The following is a 21,379-nucleotide window of genomic DNA, read 5'->3' as shown; positions in this document are numbered from 1 at the left end:
ATAGAAATTTGATTTGTTCAAACTCACTTGAGAAGTAGTAAATCGATTACTTGTAATAAGTTGAAGTAATTTTTTTACTTTGATCCAACGCATTTTTTCAGTGATCAAAGCTGATATAACAAATTAAAACTATATATCACATAAAATATAGAAAAATTGTAAAAGAAGAGGTTATAATGAACAATAAAGAGTCATGAAAGCCCCTCTTTCAGCTCAAGTCTACCTCACAATCATTCTGAAAAATCCTCTTAACTAACATTAATAAAGGCTATTGCTCTCTGTTAGTTCATGTTAGTTAATGCATTAACAAATGAGACCTTATTGTAAAGTGTTACCAAAAAGGTAATACAATTAAAATAAAATACCTAAATAATGCAAACAACTCATTGGATAACATTGGGCTGCATATAAAGAAACAAAATGCATGTGCCATGGAGAAATAAACTGGACTCGCCTCCGCACGGACAAGGACATTATTTTAATCAAACCATATTGTTGATGAAAATAATACAAGAACAAAAAAATTGCTAGTTATTAATAACGCATCAATGTTTTTGCTAAAAAAAAGTACACATTTTTACTAGTACAGTAATAGTAAACATCTTTAATATCAGGCTTACTGTGTCAGATGACATCCTTGCTGTTTGAGCTGCTCGCGCTGCATAGATATAAACACTAGATGTCGCCTGGGCTACGGCACAGGGGCCGGTTTCACAAAGATAGACTTTGACTATGGCTTAGATATAGTAGATAGTCAGACTTCAGATAGACATCTAAATCAGACCGTTGCACAAAGCACTTAAGACTCTGACTATCTTAAGTAGGATTACACTGCAATGCATTCTGGGTAAAATAAGACACTTTTCAAAACAAAAAACATGGCGGATCGAGTAAGCGCATTCAACCGCTCAGTGCATTTTACCCCAGCGGAAAATATGTGTTTGTTGGAGGAGTATAAATGACGGAGTATGTTCTTATGTTTCCACTGTTCGATCGCGCCCGTGCCATCTCTCTTTCTGACATACACACACACATTCCAGCATTGCAATCTTGACATCGCAGCCTGTTATTATGCAGCGTTCACACCAAACGCGAATAGAGCGTCAAATTCGCGTCTATCGCGTCTAGTTCGACGCTTGAACATTTTGAATCCATTCGCGCGTCGAAGGCGAATAGGACGCGCTTATAAAGCAAGCGTTTGAAGCGAAATAGACGGTTGAACAGTCACGGTGTATTGCATTTCACGCATCGCCCGTGACGCTTGCGTATGAAAGGGAGCGCGTCGATCGTTGCTCGCATTGACTATGTAACGGCCCTAACAGTTACAAGGACATTTTACTTGGGAATGTAACGTTAGTAACAAGAAGAAATGTTTCAATTGTGAGCCATTTTCCCTTTTCTTTTGGCAGTTTGTAATGTAACTGATTGTTACTGCTAATTGCCAAGGTAACATAGAGTCTTAGACCTAAGTTAGCCTGGGGGTAAGGTCTATTTTTTGGTCTAAATTAAGTCAGTCTTTATTTTTGTGAAACAGTCTAACTTGCATTAGACTGTCTATGAGCAAATTTTAGACTTGTCTAACACTATAGACCGGTCTAAAATAGCTTTGTGAAACCGGCCCCAGTTCATTGGAACGAATGCGTCAATAGAGCCGCCATCTTGGAACAGGGGAGCCCCTCCTCTTTAATGCATCAGCGTCAATGTAAGCAAAGGTCTAACGGAAATAAAATCACCATAAATCGTCATGAATGTGATTTTCTAGTTTTTTTGGTTCTTTCCAACGGTCAGACATGTATTTACCATTGAGTCCAGAGAAAATTTAAGGTTTGATTTGATTTGATTTATTAGACAGTAAAAAAATAAATAAATGCATAACATGAAGTCATCACAGTGACATTATACATTAATCAAAACTGTCGAGGATAACACAAGAAAGTTAAAAACTTAAAAAGGTTTTGATATTAAGATAATTACTTATTTTTCGAAATATAATGCATAGTGCTAGTAGGCCTAAGTTTATTAGTCACATTCTTCCACTTGAGTAAACTTAGAATGAACAATCGCTATATATATATATATATATATTATATATATTAGTGTTGTCAAAAATATCGATATTTCGATAAATATCGAACGGTACCAATACTAATGTCCCGAAGTATCGATACTCCCATACTAGCCGAGCTGTCACTTTAACTTCTCTCCAAATGCGCGTTGACTAACACCACACGTGTCGTGTCGGAGAATAGCGCGGACACGCGTTAAAAACACACCGCGAGCGGGCATGTCGGAGAATAGAGCGGACACGTGCTTCACACTGCAAGCGGGCATGTCGGAGAATAGCGCGGACACGCGTTAAAAACACACCGCGAGCGGGCATGTCGGAGAATAGAGCGGACACGCGCTTCACACTGCAAGCGGGTTGCGGGCACCCAAAAGATTGTTTGGCTATCAATATCCCATTCCCATCACTCATTTTTTTAAATTCTGAAAACAGACTTAACGAACAAGCTCCAGGGGGACCATTTAGCAGCATGTAACTGTATGCTACTCAGCATCAATGGGTCACCTCTTTCTGAATTCCCCTATAACTGTAACTGTAACTCCACTGTAACTTCTCATTTTAACTTTTCTGAAACATTAACGAAGATGGCCTAGTATTGTTGTTATGAGTGTGTTGTCTCGTTTTTTCACTGTAATTTAATATATATATATAATATATAAGTTAATATAATCTGACTGAGGAATCTTAGAAGTAAATATTTTAACTGTGGTCAAATGTAAATTAACTTGTGCCTATTTAACTTTATTTTAAAAAATATGATTTAATTCTGCAGTTTGCCTTCATTAGAGATTATCAATTTGATTACACAGATATAATTAAACTAAACTGAGCTAGACAATGACATCTCTGAATTCAATAATGAAATGCCTTTAACTGAAAATTGAATGTTTAATCTTAGTATTATACATTAGTGACACTCTATCCTCCAATTTGATACCTTTAAGTGCTTTGACACAATCTTGTCAAGCACTATATAAATAAAGGTGACTTTATGGCAAGCCGTTTTAGCTTAAATTGTACCCAGCGTTATTCGTCGTAATTACATTTTTACTAGTAAGAATTCAATTAGAGAGCTCTACAATTCAGTTCTTACTAGTAGCAATTACAATTAGAGAGCTCTCTAATTCAATTATTACTAGTAAAAATTACAATTACAGAGCTCTCTAATTCAATTATTACTAGTAAGAATTACAATTACAGAGCTCTCTAATTCAATTCTTACTAGTAACAATTCCAATTAGAGAGCTCTACAAATGAATTTTTACTAGTCATATGTCTCCATTGACTTCCATTCATTTTGAATTACAGAGCTCTACAATTGAATTATTACTAGTAAGAATTACAATTAGAGAGCTCTACAATTGAATTGTTACTAGTAAGAATGCAATTACAGAGCTCTCTTTTTTTGGACTCTGTAAAGTCCAAAAGTGAAGAATTTATGTTATTTATTACTTGATTGTTCAAGCTACCTCACAGAAGTGCTCTGTTTGTTAACAGAGTTGTTGAATGTTAAAATAAGGTGAATTAAATAAAAAAATAAGGAACATCCAGGATCTGTTTTTCGCTCTTCTTTATTCTTTTTTTATGTATTATAGAAGTATCGGATCAGGACTCGGTATCGGTAGATACTCAAAATCAAATGACTCGGACTCGAGGGCAAAAAAACCTGATCGGGACATCCCTAATAGGTATATAAGGGTATATAACCTTGGCAAAGGGAAGTAACCCCTTGCCTTCTCATATCAGATGCTCTCTGTATGTGAATGCCAATTTCTTGCAAGAAATAAACATTTTGATACTTTGACTTTTCAAAGGTTCAACTTGTCTTCTTCCTCCTCACTTTTTGAATAGAATTATTTCCACAACATATTTTGCGCACGCTAAAGATAAAGATGATCCCACACACACACACACACACACACACACACACACACACACACACGTTTTCTCACTCACTCACTGTCCTACACACAATTACGTTATGACACGTTACACTATACAGAAGGTGTGTATACTCTAGTTGCTCCCGAGTTCTTGAAGGGATTCAGGACAAATCCATGCACATCTACAGATTTGAGGGCATACATCACTTGCCATTTTTCTTTTGCTGGATGTCTATTGTCTATTTGCATATCAATAAAGATTTTTTTAATACAATGCACATTGAATTTGTCATTTCTACAACTTTTATAGCACTTCAATTTTGTGAGCCTGACATATTACATTTATTATCATTAGCACTCCATGTTCAAAGATTTACTAGCTGTCAGTTCATCTCTTATACGCTGCTGCCATCTAGTGGTTTTAGTTGTAACTCTAAAAGTATGGGGAACTGCTTAATTAATGTCTGTTTAGTAATTCATATTTTATCCTTCATTTGCTCTCCAGAAGCCATATTTGAGCACACACACATACATGTAGATTCCTTTAAATGTTAAGGGGAAGATTAAAAAAGAGAAACTGGATCTGTGAATTCTCACAGAATCACAATTGAATTCATATCTTGCTACTCAGTCAGAATCTTATTAACCTGGAGTCCCAGTCTCTGTCACAATAACCATATATGTAATGTTTTAGGCCTATTGGCAGACATCCATTTAAAATGTAGGCAATGGCATATAAAGAAGCTTTTCTCCATATCCACTTCAGTTTCTCAGCTTGCACTTTAATTATTGATTAGGCTACTTCTGTACTGGTTTGCGCTTGGCAAAGATGTTCAGATATCTCTATGCCTAGTAGACCTACACCAAACGCTCATTAAAAGGGTCCTGTACAGGGCTGTACAGTGCGACATATATCTACACAAAGATTGGTCTGTGCGATGAATAAATGTCCCACTGTAGCACGCGTGCGATACAGTTTTGTAAACTCCGTTACTTGTGTTTGTTTTCAGACATGATAACAGTCGTTTTATACTTGTGCTTATGCGATATCACGATTTTTGATGGTGGATGATTTAGGGGCTGTTTACACCTGGCCACTTCATGCGTTTTCTGTGAAAAGACCAGGTGTAAATGCCCTCCGAAACGCATTCGAGACGGATTTGAATCCGATCGCTCAAACCCCTTCAGGAGGAGGTCTGGGCCGCATTTCAGACCAAACTGGACAAGTGTAAATGCATCTGGTTGTTGAAACCACATATGGAAATTTTACTTCTCCCAAAAATGCTAAAAAATAAGCGTGTGAGAGCGTGTGATAGGCTATATGTCATATTATAGCCAGATATGACGCCGCTACTGCAACACGCATCACCGCAGACGAGCAGCTGAGCATCTGTTCATCAAGACAGCGTTCAAACTATCGCAAATCAAAGTGAAAGTAAGTCGCAGACGCTTAACACACAATCATCATCATTAAAAGTAAAGAAATGAAATGATCTTCCAGGGCTGTTGCTGCTCACTCTTATTGCGGTCTTTGATTTAGAGATTTTAGCTGATGATCAATAAAATGCAGCTCATATCTGTTGCTTTCGGTGACGTGCCCTCCATTAAATCTGCATATAGCGCGGGAATTGAAGATCGGATTTAAATCCGCTTTGCAAAAACACATTTATGTGACCAGGGGCCTGTTTCAATAAGGAGGTTCAATCAACTCTGAGTTAAAACTTGAACTCTGAGTTGACTTACCCTGAGATGGGAAACTCTGAGTTTTTGGTTTCAGAACAGCTGAAATGAGTTAGTTCAATCAACTCTGAGTTGACTGACTCTGAGTTTAGCGCGTGCACCACAACTATAAAAAGCCATTATCAATGGAGCACAGATATTATGAGTCACCATGGCAACAGCGCCAGACAAAAAGAGGTCTTCATATTTCTTCACATTTTAATTACTGTTATACAGTGATGGGTGTAATTAATTACAAAGTAATCTAAATACTGTAATTTAATTAAAGGGATTACTCTTAATTCTTCTGTAATTTAAAGTTAAATCTGATGTAATTGTATTAGACTATAGAACAATTCTGTATAGCCTATTTAACATACATTTTTAAAAGTTATATTTTTAATTTAACCTTCTCCCTCTACACACTTTGGTCAATTCAAGAATAATTCATGCAATTGTATATTGTTTATTTGAAAGTATTAAAAGTGCTGTTTCTTGTCTCTCCTTGTATTGTTCAAGTGTTTAAGGTTGACATGGGATTTAGTAATTAGTAATAAGTAGACCAATAATTTCTAAAGATAGTCATTATTACATTAATCTAATTACACTGTTGAAGATGTCATTTGTAGTTAGTAATACAAGTAACTTGCCCAACTGTTATAATATCAGAGGTGAAACTGGAAGAACAGTATGTTATTCAACCTAATTTTAATTTTCATGTAGGTGCAATCCTGCAGGCATTAAAAGAACATGGCAGCAGCTGAAATTTAAATATAAAAACATAATTTTGTCAAATTTTACGGCTGAGGGAATTCCAGGACGGACTTCAGAGCCAGTCCCAAAGATTCAAGGGCCTTCATAAAATGTAAGAGGTTTACATATGTGTTATTTTTTATATAGGCTATTTTTGATATTTCCATTTATTTTACTTTGGGTTAGGATTTTTGTTGGTCCCAATAGATTCTGATGGTAATATCTGTCTTTTGGAGCCTCCTGTCCCAACAGAACCCCAGGCAGTTGTAAGTCGCCTACTCAATACACCAGAAATTATGACAAATATTGTTATAAAGTGTACTCAACCAAATGCTCATCACACGGGGATAAAGAGTTTCTGCTGCCACAGAGAGGCCTACAGAGGTAATGTTAACATTATGTGTCTACACATCAAACAATCTACATTTTTATGTGGAGTAGCCTATAGAATCTAAGTTTAAATCTAAGTATAAACGGGTATTCTTATCTCTCCCTCCACCCCCAGAGTGCGGAAGAACAGCAGAAAGGACGGTCCATCAACTTCTGTTGCACAGATGAACACATTTCAGTGATTTCCAGTAAATGCCACAGTTTAATTCTGTAGAATTTGTTTGGAACTACATTATGTAACTCTAATCTACTACTGTGTTTTCAGTTGCCAGTTAAGGAGTTATATAGACTTCATCTTATTAAAAAAAAAAAATAGCAATATTTTATTTATTAATAAAAGATTAATTTTATTAATAAAAATGTACTGAAAGAATGAATGAGGTGTTTACACACCACTTCCTCTTTAAAAAAGGGGAGGAGACCGAAAGAAACTCTGGGTTTACTGAAGAAAACCTGCTCCCGACCAGGTTAGGTTCACAGAGTAAGTTACCATGGTAACTGACTCTGAGTATAAGTTACCTCTCTTTCTGAAACGGGCTTGACTTACTCTGCTTTCTCAGGTTTAACATACCTCCCATTCTGAAACAGAAAACTCAGAGTTTCCCTCATTTCAGGGTTAACATACTCAAAACCTCCTTTCTGAAACAGGCCCCAGGTGTAGATGGAGTCGTTTTGATAAACAGAGCAAACGCTTTACAAATATGAATTCTCTTACATCATATGAACAGACGTAAAAATAATTTGCTGAATTTGATCCTGTTGTTTTAATAGCTTTGCTTGTAATTAATGAAATAGTAGTTATTTCCCTGCATTTGATTCCATTTTGATTATACTTTATGAATTCACAGTAGCCGCGTTTCCATTACCCTTCAAAATGAAAATGCTAATTGAAAATACGCCCAATGGAAACACGTCAATTTCGCAAAAACTCCCATTTATGGAAAAAAAGTTTTTACGCTCACATGAGGAGGTTTTTCAGGCCATTCAAAAAAGAAATATTTTGCAAAACTGCAATGGAAACAGTTTTTGCGCATTTACAGTCACCTGACGTAGACGACGCAGTGTGTTTGGACCGAATACGAGACAGAGTTCTTTATTAAATTCATATAAGGCAAAAGAATTACAGGAATAATGGATTCTAAACCTCAAATAAATGCCACAATCAAGACCTTGAAGCAGAACTGAGGGAGAAACACCCAGAAACTCCTCATATGTGCCGCTCACACGTATAATAAGGGTCGTTCCTCACCATTAATTCCTGCGCAGGCCATTCCTGCGCATGCGTCGCGACTGAGTGCGTTGTTGTTTTTGGAGCTCCGTCGAATTAATTCAGAAACCTCGTTTTTCTTCTTTACACTCTTTTACAAACGAACTTTTTCATTTTTATAGCGTGTGAACATATCTGGAATACTATTCTCCTTAAAAAACAATCGGATTGCTCGGATATCGCTACATATATCCAACCTTTCGAATTTCCGCTACTAGCCTTAGCCCGCTAGCATTACACGCGTGGTCGCGCCCATCGATCGACTTATTTACACCCGTATCACTGAAAGCTATAATTCGCCATTATAGCACATCTGCTATAATGGCGAATATAACGGATGTGTGTCTAACGTTACCTTTGAGTGCAGGTGAGGACACCTTCGAGCTGCATTCTGTGCAGTTAGAGCTGGAATCCGTGGAGAAGCAGATCCGCGACCTACTAGAGAGACAGGCCGAGCTACGAGATCGACGATTCGCGCTTGAAACATCACGCGCCGATGCTCACAAGTCAGTGGTTAGTAACCTTTTGACTCCGACCTCGTCTACTCCGTGTGTTTCTCTGCCCAGGATGCGATCATCCCTGGTTTCATTCACTCCGGCACCGACACAACAACATGGACCCTGGGTGATTCCACAGCGGAAGACGCGGGCCAGGACCAGAGCTAGGACCTCTCCGCCCCTCCCGGCCTTCGAGATCTCCACCCGGAACCGCTTCTCCCCTCTACGCGAGACGGAACGCGACGCTGTGATCATCGGCAGTTCCATCGTCCGGCATGTCCATGCTTCCATAGGTAAAGGTAAGGTGCGCACTCACTGCTTTCCTGGTGCTCGTGTTCTCGATGTCGCTGCACAGGTTCCCGGGATTCTGAATGGTGACGAGCCCGTCGGAGCTGTCGTGCTGCACGCGGGAACGAACGACATCAGGTTGCGGCAGATGGAGGTTTTGAAGAAGGACTACAGGAGCCTGATCGAGACGGTACACAGAACATCGCCTGAAACAACGATCATCGTGTCTGGACCGCTTCCCACCTACCGACTAGGACACGAAAGGTTCAGTAGATTATTTGCTCTAAATGAATGGTTAATGTCATGGTGTAATGAGCAGAGACTGCTCTTTGTAAATAATTGGAATCTTTTCTGGGAGCGACCTAGGCTCTTCCGTGCTGATGGCCTTCACCCCAGCAGAATCGGAGCGGCTCTTCTGTCGGACAACATCTCCAAGACACTACACACCATATGACTAGTAAGTCAAAGTCCAAATCACACTCTTTGCTGTCCAAACTTAATTGATATAAGTACCAATGTAGAACATTATATTGAAACTGTCTATTCCTCGTTTAGTGAGATCAAATAATAATTCTACTGCAGGATCTAGGAAAAATCTAATTGTGATTAAACCAGAAAATCTCAATATTAGTGAACAAAAACAATTTATAAAGCTAGGTCTTTTAAACATCAGATCGCTTACACCTAAGGCAGTTATTGTAAATGAAATGGTCACAGATAATAGTTTCGATGTACTTTGCCTTACTGAAACCTGGCTTAAACCAAATGATTATTTCGGTCTTAATGAGTCTACACCTCCTGGATACTGTTATAAGCATGAGCCCCGTCTGATTGGTCGTGGCGGTGGTGTTGCTATAATCTATAAAGATATTCTTACTGTTACTCAGAAAACAGGTCACAGGTTTAATTCGTTTGAAGTACTAGTGCTAAATGTTACTCTCTTAGATGTAAGAAAGAAATCCCTATTATCTCTAGCCTTGGCTACTGTATATAGACCGCCTGGGCCTTACGCTGATTTCCTAAAAGAGTTTGCAGACTTTCTCTCAGATCTTTTGGTCAATGTCGATAAAGCATTAATTGTTGGAGATTTTAACATACACGTAGATAATTCAAATGATGCGTTAGGGGCTGCATTTACAGATTTATTAAACTCCTTTGGGGTCAAGCAAAACGTAACTGGTCCCACTCATCGTTTTAATCATACGCTAGATTTAATTATATCACATGGAACCAATCCAACCGATATAGATATTATACCGCAAAGTGATGAAGTCACTGACCATTACATGGTCACTTGCATATTACGCACCGCTGAAATTTGTCATGTTGCGCCACGTTATCGACCAGGCAGAACAATCCTTCCAACAACTATAGATAATTTCTCAAATAGCTTACCTGATCTATCTCAGCTGCTCAGTGAACCCAAACAAACAGATGAACTAGAGGAAATGACTAGCACTATGAGCACCATTTTCTCTAGTACATTAGACATTGTTGCACCAATTAGATTAAAAAAGGTTAGAGAGAAAACGAAAGCACCATGGTACAACAGTGCTACGCATGTTCTAAAGAGAGAAACTCGTAATTTAGAGCGTAAATGGAAACAAACTAATTTAGAGGTCTTTAGAATCGCATGGAAAGACAGTATGTCACGTTATAAAAAGGCCCTAAAAGCAGCCAGGGCTGAGCATCTCCGCAAACTAATAGAAAATAACCAAAATAATCCTAGGTTTTTATTTTTAACACCGTCGCTAGACTAACAAATAAACAGACGTTACCGGAGCAAAATATTCCGTTACAGTGTAGTAGTAATGATTTCATGAATTTCTTCACTGAGAAAATAGAAAGCATCAGAAACACAATTGTAAATGTACAATCTTTAATGGTGTCTTATGATTCAGCCTCAATTATCACCCCGCAAGAACAATTACAGCGCTTTGCAACTATAGGAATGGAAGAGCTAAATAAACTTATTGCATCTAAACCAACAACGTGTTTATTAGATCCAATACCAACTAAACTACTGAAACAAGTGTTACCTGTAGTGGAAGAGCCTCTTCTCAATATTATTAACTCGTCTTTATCCTTAGGTCATGTTCCAAGAATATTCAAGTTGGCAGTTATAAAACCTCTGATTAAGAAACCACAATTAGATCATAATAATCTAGCAAATTACAGACCCATTTCAAATCTTCCATTTATGTCTAAAATTCTAGAAAAAGTGGTGTCCGCTCAACTGTGCTCTTTCTTGCAAGAAAATGATATCTATGAAAAATTTCAGTCAGGATTCAGACCGCATAATAGCACAGAAACTGCGCTCGTTAAAATTACAAATGATTTACTTATAGCTTCTGACCAAGGCTTTATCTCAATACTAATTTTACTCGATCTTAGTGCTGCGTTCGACACTATAGATCACAAAATACTCTTAGACCGACTACAAAACTACACTGGTGTTCAGGGACAGGCATTAAACTGGTTTAGATCGTACTTATCAGACCGTTACCATTTTGTCTGCGTAAATGGGGAAAAATTGAAGATAACGTCAGTAAACTACGGTGTACCGCAAGGATCTGTGTTAGGCCCTCTGCTATTCTCAATATATATGCTGCCACTTGGTAATATTATAAGAAAACATGGAATTAATTTCCACTGTTATGCTGATGACACTCAATTATATATTTCATCACGACCAGATGAAAACAATAAATTATCTAAATTAACAGAGTGTGTTAAAGATATAAAATACTGGATGACATGTAATTTTCTGCTATTAAATTCAGATAAAACGGAGGTATTACTTATTAGTCCAAAAAACTGCCCACAAAATCTCTTACAATACAACTTTAATTTAGAAGGGTGTCCTGTTACTTCATCCTCTACAGTAAAAGACCTGGGTGTTATATTAGACCGCAACTTGTCTTTTGAAAATCATATTTCATATGTTACAAGAACAGCCTTTTTCCACCTTAGAAACATTGCTAAGCTACGTAACATGCTATTTGTTTCTGACGCAGAAAAGTTAGTTCATGCATTCATGACCTCGAGACTAGATTACTGTAATGCATTACTAGCCGGTTGTCCTGCATCCTCAATAAACAAGCTACAGTTAGTCCAAAATGCAGCCGCTAGAGTTCTTACTAGATCAAGAAAATACGATCATATAACACCAATTCTGTCGTCTCTACATTGGTTACCTATAAAGTTCCGTATCAATTACAAAGTATTGCTACTGACTTATAAAAGCCCTAAATGGTTTAGCTCCCGTGTATTTAACGGATCTTCTATCGCCCTATAATCCATCGCGCTCTTTAAGATCACTAAATTCGAGGCTTTTGGTCATTCCTAGGATATCTAAGTCCACTAAAGGAGGGAGGGCGTTTTCACATTTAGCTCCTAAACTCTGGAATGGCCTTCCTGATATTGTTCGAGGCTCAGACTCGCTGTCCCAGTTTAAAACTAGATTAAAGACGCATCTCTTTAGCCAAGCATTCACATAATACTTACCTTTTATACTACAGTTGAATCAGATTGAATGCATTAATATTGCGAACAGCAGCTACGCTAATTATTTCACATATGCTTTTCTGTTGTTATCTCGGGACGCTAGTCCCGAGGTAAATACAGATCGTCAGCTCCAGTTTGTATCCAGCCTCTCATGGAAACTACAGATTCTCCAACACCCGTGCAGAGATGACTCGGCGCCTGTGAAGAGACGACTCGACGCTGGCGATATGTTTATGCCCTAAATCAATACATGATTAACTAACTGTATTTCTCTATGTACATTTCTGAAATGCACTTTCTGTAAAGCTGCTTTGAAACAATATGTATTGTGAAAAGCGCTATACAAATAAATTTGAATTGAATTGAATTAATGCTTGGAAACACACACACATCTCCTTCCATTAATAATAATGGCCAGTGCAGTGGCTGGGATATACATAATCCTACCAACGTCCGTTAACATGATTTTTGGAATGATTTTACTGATCACGAGAGGAAAAAATGAAGTTTTAGTCGCCTAACATCGGTTAATGGAAACGCTGTCATTTCGCAACAGCTTTTTGTCGACATTTAGAAGAAGAAAAAAACACAAAAGTTTTGCGCAAATCTGTAATGGAAACGCCCCTAGTGACAGTTTCATGTGAGAGTAACGTATGATCTTACCACAGTGTCTCCAGTTTACAGTGAGGATTCGCCAGTCCGGCAGAAATCAGCTTCACTCCTGAGTCTCCTAGTTTATTCCCAGACAGACTCAGATCTCTCAGGTGTGAGGGGTTTGATCTCAGAGCTGAAGCCAGAGCAGCACAACCTTCATCTGTCACACCACACCTCTGCAACCTTTAGAGAACAATGACACACTCTTCACTCTCTCAGATCAAAACAGAAATCTTTGCTTTTCTTGATTGTTTATAATTTGAGCAATATCTCTTTTTTAAACAATGAATTCAATATATCAGTAAATTTAACTGTTATTGTAAGAGATTATGTCTACTATGTGAGGGAGAAAGATTATATGAAACTGATCAAATGGAATACATTGAATACATTACATACATTAAATATAAATGTTTATATGCATACATTACAAATGCATATATTTGAATATAAATTTCTCACACATTTATCATAAAAAATGGTTAAGGTGATCACAATCAGGTCAGATAGGTAAGAGCTGAAGTGTGACTCATATTTTTTGTTAAACCATTAATTTATAATGTTTAAGTAAGAACTGTTATAATGTTTTAACAGCGATGCTTGTTCTCAGTGTTACTTACTCAGCGCATCTAGTTGCTGTAACCACAGGCATCAGCTTCTGGAGAACTTCATCTGCAGTGTTCTGTGTGGCACTAATTGAAAAAAAAAAATATTTAAAGTTAAAGTTAATTATTAATGCTAATAATAATAATAATAATTCATATCATAAGTAAATAATACATTATACTAGAGTTCGACCGATATGGTTTTTTTCAGGCCGATGCCGATCTTTTGAAATCCGGGTCTGGTCTAAGGGATGGCCGATAAATGCTGCCGATTTATTTTGGCAGATTATGCGCTTGTTTTTAACCACTATTTGAAAGATAAAATGTAACACAAATAATTACTTAAGATAGACAAAATTTCTCAACAAAAACATTTATTGAGCACTTTACCAATCTACAAAAAGACCTTGAGATATGTTTGGTAATTGTACCTGAATGAATTGAAAATTAATTTGCTACATTTAGGATTAATATATTTGTTTTCCTTAACATTTTAATTAACAGTAACAAACATTTTGCAGTTTGAATGATGTCCTGATAAACAAAATGACGGAGTATGTTTTTATGTTTCCACTGTTCGCCTCACACACACACGCGCACGCGCGCACACACAAATATAAGTAAACACTTTGTGACTTTAAACCAGAGATGCTCACAAGTCTCTGAGCTAGAGTCCAAGTCAAGTCTCAAGTCTTTGAGCTAGAGTCCAAGTCAAGTCTCAAGTCTTTGAGCTAGAGTCCAAGTCAAGTCTCAAGTCTCTGAGCTAGAGTCCAAGTCAAGTCTCAAGTCTCTGAGCTAGAGTCCAAGTCAAGTCTCAAGTCTCTGAGCTAGAGTCCAAGTCAAGTCTCAAGTCTCTTGTCGTTATAATAATGTTGCATCATGTACAGCGACCCATCCAGGCTGCTTAGAACACTACATAGCTAAGAAATTCAAAGCATGTAATATGTTATTATGACTCCTTTATTTATTAGCATACAGTACCAGCTTTGATTTTGGTATATAATCAGTGTAAACAGGCTATTGCAACATGACTAAAACTGAATTTTATTAGGTTTAGTGGCAACATGTTAGAATGTTAACATGGTACAATTTCTGGTAAGCTACGTTTTGTTATTATTGCTTGACACAAATTTCACGATTTCAATTCAGTTAAATTTTTGTGATTTGATATAATATTTGGATAAATATTAGGTACACAATATAGGTGTTAATTTTTCTCAAGAAAAAAAAAACTCACCTAATGAAAACAGCTGGTATCAGCTGGTAGTATTACTTAAGGTTAAAAATAACTCAAATTAAATATAATGCGTTTTTTTATTTATTATAATAACAACTTTAGTAAAAGTAAAATAAAATACGTCAAGTAAAAATATAATAAATACCTAATATAGTACACATATTTAGCAAAATACTCTCTATAGCTTTTTTTTTCTAGCCAATAACGTGCTATAGACCATATTATGGTCATTAAATGGCTTTTCTGAGGTAAATGTTATGTGACATTGTTCTCCAGCTGTTTTATTTCATCCCTTTCCGTGGATGAAAAACACTGATTGATCGATATTATGTATGAGGATGGAATATACATTTCGGTAAGTTGTACTGTATCTTTCAACAGTGTTTGTGTTTATTTACTATTAGCTAGTAGAAAGGGTCGGTTCACGTGCCGTTAGGGATCTGTCACGTCACATTTACAAGCGCCAAAACGGTATTTATTGTTTGAATTTCGTAATAGAATTGACAGAATTTGAGAGCTGAGCAATGAAGTAAGTAACCTGAGTAAGTAACCTACTCTGTCTAGTCTGTCAGTCTCCGTGTCCTCTTTGCTTCGCGAGTTTTTGCTTCTCCTCTTTTCTGTGCGTGAGAAAATGGATGTGTGGCGTGTGAGAGCGTGTGAAGTGTCAATCGCGTGAGTCTCACGGTGAATGCATGCGTGACAGTTGGCAGCTCTGTTGAAGTTTTAAAACCCAAAGCTTACGATGAATGGCACAGCAGCCAGCGGCCGGTGCAGTCGACATGTTTGTTGTCCTCTCATGTGTGGCTGCGCACAGCAGATAGTACTTCACGTGTTACGTAGGCAGGTTATAGGTAACGGAGGGAGGGGAATAACAGCGAGCTCATCAGACGTTTCCTAAAAATAAACATTGTTTACGAGTCCCGCAGCTCGAGTCCGAGTCGAGTCTGAAGTCACTGTGTGTGCGACTTAAGTCGCACTCGAGTCCGAGTCTCAAACTCGAGTCCCCATCTCTGCTTTAAACACACGCGACTTTTCGATCGCGCCCACGCGCCTCTCTCTCTCTCACACACACACATACACACAACATATTCCAGCATTGCAATCTTTACATCGCAGCCTGAGCTAAGGCGGGGCTACAGATTTAGGTGTCCCTAAAGAACCCGCATATCTAACAGTAGTTCTGCATTACTTTGCACACGAGTTTTATTTATTTTTATAGCGTGTATTCTCCGTGGAAATTTATACACCGAACCGTGACGCCTGTACCGATTCGGTTCAATACGAATAACTTACATGTACCGGTCCACCCCTAATCTACAGTGAAATACAGTCACACATTACACTGTTTGGCCAGCATTTTAACCGTGTTTAATCCAGCTACTAGCTAACGGTATGCTAAAGTTAACTTCTGACTAGCGTCACGTGCAGCGAAGCGATGTTTCTGTTATTCTAACGTCCGTTTTCAAAGCATCCAAGAGAAGCACAGGCATAACAGTAGCACCGAAATGAAGCACAGAAATCCGCGTTGTTATTCGGTCCGGTAGATAACGGTCGTTAAGACACCATTGCCATATTAGCAATGGGTCTGTCTGTAACGTTAGCTACCCAACCCTTGCAACGACGACGCTAGCAAAGCAAAGCAAAGCCAGTCCTTCACTAGCCTATAGTTGGTCTCTTTTTTTATTACTTATTTCTCTGCATTGAGTGACAACCCTCTCAAATATAAGACACACAAACAGAACAAATAAAAGTCTCAGATTCACTGTCTGTAAATTCTTACTTACTTACTGTGATAATGCAACCTCAACTACGCTATCAATTTCAAAGTAGCCGAACGTCATGTCGCCTATTCATGTTTTTTCTCTAAGTTGGCAGTAACATTAAATATAAAGGAGTTTTCTCCAAGGAACTTAGCTTCTTCCTTAAGCACTGGATGAGGTCTGCTCACTCCACTGGAGAATGACTCTAGGCGCAGCGTGCGTCGAGCACGAGTTCCACACAGGGATTAAAGTTCTCCGTCGCTACGACGGATTTCCGTCAATTGCAGGGTTCCAGTCTGTCCTTAAAGTCTTAAATTCACTTTTCATAATTTTAAGGCCGTAAATAGGCTTTCATTTCTCAAATAGTGTAATAAATATCTTAATTTTAGTTTGAATAGGTCTTAAATTAAGGAAAGACGAGGTGTATTCACCCTGCTGAGGGGGATGTGATCAAAGCCTGGAGTGGAGCAAAAGCACGTTCCTCTCTCCACTCTAAGCACTCTGTAATCACTTCGCTCATGATCCACTCCGGGTTTTCAATTACCGCTCACGGAAAGTGCATGTCAGGCTACAGCTGAGCGCTGAGGTAGAACTATATTTCAGTGACACACTTATAATGCAGGTAGGGCTGGGCGATATATATCGATATAAAAAATATATCGATATATTTTTTAAATGCGATATGGAATTAGACCATATCGCATCAATATAGTTCAAATTTGCGCTGTGATCCTTGCTCCCTGCGCCCCCCGCCCCTCCTCCTCTACTCTGCGTGCGTGTTTAGAGCATGTTATGTTATGAGAGGCGAATCATGACTACTTCAGAAAACCCAGCACAATAGGAACTACCAGGCAGGCAGTGACATAAGTGTACACTGAAATAAAGTTTTTCACCTCAGAAAAACGGAATTTCTTGTCCTATCAGCCGTTATCCTGTTCTCGTAGCGCACACTCAATTGCACGCGCAAATGTGCCGGTGTATCGCCTCACTGATCAAGTGCAAAAGAAGCTACGAGCATGCAACGCCGTTACGTTGTAAATTACATGAAATAAAAGTAATGCAGGTATGATTCTCATTCTATTCACCAGGAGCAGTTTCCATGTTTCATTAACAGTTATTGTTAATATTGTGTAATCACCATGGTAACTGTCGTGTCCATATTAACCCCAAAATGCCACTATTTTTCTTTGTGTTATTTTTTATATCTTTAAATGACTGTAGTGGCTCATACCAACATTGTATTAACAAAAACTAGTTTGTGACTGCTATTTAATAGCTTTAGCATAGGCCTAATGTTTATTTATTAGTACTAGTCTTTACTATTAGTCATATTCTTACAATTTATGTTAAGTAAAGGGGAAAAGTAACTTACTTGTGTGTTAACAAATTTTGTGTAAACGTGTTATAATTTGCCTATATTATATATATATATATAGGCAAATTATAATTATATTAGTATGCTCCCTGCCTGGTTTTCATAGATTAAAATAGCTTTTAAAATACGCCTACTGGCAATATTAAAGCGGTTTAAAACATCTCCCCTTAAAACGCTATTGGTCTCGACTATTTAAAAGTTAAAGGAATATGACTTGGCCTAAAAAAAAATTTCAGTCAGAAGAATTTTTTTCACTTTAATCCCTGGGTCCACAACAACAACACTAGGCTGCCCACAGATGCGCCCACCTAATAATCGGCTTGATACACTTGGATATTGGCCGATACCGATTATGTAAAAAATGCAAAAAATCGGCCGATTAATCGGCTGACCGATGAATCGGTCGACCACTACATTATACCTTCCTAAATACCCTCAAATAATTGTTGTAATGAAACACTGCTTTATAAAGGACATGTGAAAAAGTGGTTTTATATCTACAACTGTAGAAGCCTTGTATTCAGCCGTCACTGATTAGTATCTTCTTCTTCTCGTTAGTGTTGCTGTGGCAGGGCTATTAGTCTGCATTTACACTACAACACTATTATGACACATCAGGTTTGTTTGTCCTGTCCGTTGCTATGGTTATCACCATGGAGACATTTAACTCCCAAGTTGGGCGGGGGAGCAAGAAAAAAGTCTTTCTGTACCTGCATCAGCAAATTATTCGTAGAAATTAAGCACACGAGTTTGTTTGCTTGTTACTTGTTTATTTACATACTTGTTCATTTAATAATTTACTTAGTTTTATTGTCACAGGAAATGATGCGCACAAAATGTGAATCATTGTCCATCATTTTGCCAGCAACTGGTGATAAAGAAAAATGATGATGAGACATTAATCTAATTTATTTTCTTAATACTTCTCTTGTATAATAATAATATTAAAACTTCATTTAGGAAAAATACTTCCTATTAAATATCTTTATATTAACTGGCTTTTTTATGAATGCAATACAGTGAATGGCAGCCGTCTGTGTCTCCCAGTGTCTTACATTATTGTCAGTTTAGTGTTCAGTGATTCATTTACACAGAAACAAAAGATAACATGTATGCCTTCATCTCCGAATACATTATCTGTGTCTTACATTTCATAATGAACTCAGATAAACTCAGTGCCGACTCGTTTTCCATCAGTTCTTTTACATTAATTAGAATGAGTGCAAAGGATTGTGGGAGATTGAAGAACAGGAAGGATATACTTGATGCATCCTTCAAAATGAGCTGAATTAAAGACACAAAATGAAGTCTGTCTTCAAAACATCCTTCAAACTGAGACGGCCTTCAGAGGCGCTTGATGACGTGGCAGTCGAGATATGCAGTCTTACTAGGACACAGCCACGGTTTGAGGAACACACGCAAATGATCTACAATATCGCAGAAATCAGTCTGTGCCCCGTGATTTAAACACCTCTGATCTCTGAGTTTCTCTTTGTTCATAATGTTTAAGACTGTAATGATTGCACTCAGTGTTACTTACCAATCATCTCTGGCTCCAATTAATCTGTACAGGTCAAACCTCTGCAGTGTCTCCTCTGAGGACAACAACACAAACACTAAAGCTGACCACTGAGACGAGGAGAGTTTCACAGCACGTAATCCTCCAGACGTATGAGGTTTAGCTTCGTTCACTAGAGAAAGATCACCCAGTTCATTCAGACAGTGAAACAGATTGATGTATTTATCTGGAGAGGGATTCTCACTGATCTTGTCTTTAATATAGTCAGCTGTTCTCTTATTGCTGTGAGAGCTGTTTGCTGTCTGTGTCTTCAGTTCTTGTAAGAGACTCTGGTTAGACTCCACTGACAGACCCAGAAGGAAACGAAGGAAAAGGTCCAGATGCCCATTTTTACTGTGTAAAGCCTCATCCACAGCTCTCTGATGGAGATCCGATAGGGGAACTCTGCCTTCATTAGTTGGTTTGGTAATCTGGTCAAACACATTGATGTTATTGTTGATAAAGGAGAGATGCACATATAGAGCTGCTAGATGTTCCTGAATGCTCAGATGAACAAAGCTGAAGACTTTCCCCTGACACAAGCCCAACTCCTCTCTGAAGATCTGAGTGCACAATCCTGAGTAAACTGATGCTTCTGCCTCATCAATGCCACACTCGCTCAGGTCTTCCTCATAGAAGATCAGGTTGCCTTTCACAAGCTGCAGATAAGCCAGTTTCCCCAGTTTGACAATCATGTCTTCATTTTTCACTTTCTTCTCATAGTCCTTCTCATGTTTGATGTTGGTCTGAATGAGCAGGAAGTGTGTGTACATCTGAGTGAGAGTCTTGGGAATCTCTCCTCTCTCTGCTTCACTCAACATCTCCTCTAGAACAGCGGCTGAGATCCAGCAGAACACTGGGATGTGGCACATAATAAAGAGGCTCCTTGAGGACTTCAGGTGTGAGATGATCCTGTCGGCCAGACTCTCATCACTGATTCTCTTCCTGAAGTATTCCTGCTTCTGTGTGTCACTGAAGCCTCGTACCTCTGTCACTCGATGGACACACTCAGAGGGGACGAGATCCGCTGCTGCTGGTCTGGAGGTGATCCAGATGAGAGACGAGGGAAGCAGATTCCCCTCAATGAGGTTCTTCAGCAGCTCGTCCACTGAGGCTGATTCAGATATATCACACAACCTCACATCGCTCTTAAAGTTCAGAGACAGACGACACTCATCCAGACCATCAAAGATGAACAACACTTTATACTCATCACTGGATATGTCCATTTCTTTAGTTTTGGGGAAAAAGAGATGAAGAAGATCTGAAAGACTGAGTGTTTTGTCCTTCATCAAGTTGAGCTCTCTGAAAGCGAGTGGAAATATGAGCTGGACGTCCTGATTCTCTTTCCCTTCAGCCCAGTCCAGGATGAGCTTCTGCACAGAGACTGTTTTCCCAATGCCAGCGACTCCCTTTGTCAGCACAGTTCTGATGGGTTTGTCTTGTCCAGGTAAAGGTCTAAAGATGTCACTGCATTTGATTGGTGTGTCCTCTGTTTCTGCTCTCCTGGACTGTGTCTCGATCTGTCTCACCTCATGCTCATTATTGATCTCTCCACTACTTCCACTCTCTGTGATGTAGAGCTCTGTGTAGATCTCATTCAGGAGTGTTGGGTTTCCCTGCTTTGATATTCCCTCATACAAACACTCAAACTTCTGTCTCAGATTTGATCTCAATGTGTTGAGGACTTCAGCAGGATTAGAGTCATGGCTGTAAGATTAAAATACCACATTATTACACAAGTCAGAGAAGTAAATAGCCATAAATGACAAAACTATTTATGGGACACAGAACATCATTCGGTTTCTGAAATGTGTAAAT

The 21,379-nt window shown here is 38.3% G+C and overlaps 1 protein-coding gene across 4 annotated transcripts in view; it reads right to left on the bottom strand.

Moving 5' to 3' along the window:
- The window catches only part of LOC308703321 (NLR family CARD domain-containing protein 3-like), a 316,889-nt gene that overhangs the window by 254,935 nt on the left and 40,575 nt on the right, over window positions 1–21,379 (bottom strand). For all 4 annotated transcript variants that reach the window (XM_081386699.1, XM_081386700.1, XM_081386701.1 and 1 more), the window contains exons 6-8: window positions 19,541–21,268; window positions 13,644–13,715; window positions 13,033–13,206 (exon numbers count right to left, since the gene is read on the bottom strand). In XM_081386699.1, the coding sequence (XP_081242825.1) occupies window positions 13,033–13,206; window positions 13,644–13,715; window positions 19,541–21,268 (1,974 nt within the window). The remainder of the gene's footprint in view (window positions 1–13,032; window positions 13,207–13,643; window positions 13,716–19,540; window positions 21,269–21,379) is intronic.

This window comes from Scardinius erythrophthalmus, assembly GCF_964197995.2.
Source record: "Scardinius erythrophthalmus genome assembly, chromosome: 15".
NCBI lineage: Eukaryota > Metazoa > Chordata > Actinopteri > Cypriniformes > Leuciscidae > Scardinius > Scardinius erythrophthalmus.
This window is presented reverse-complemented; position numbering and strand designations above follow the sequence as displayed.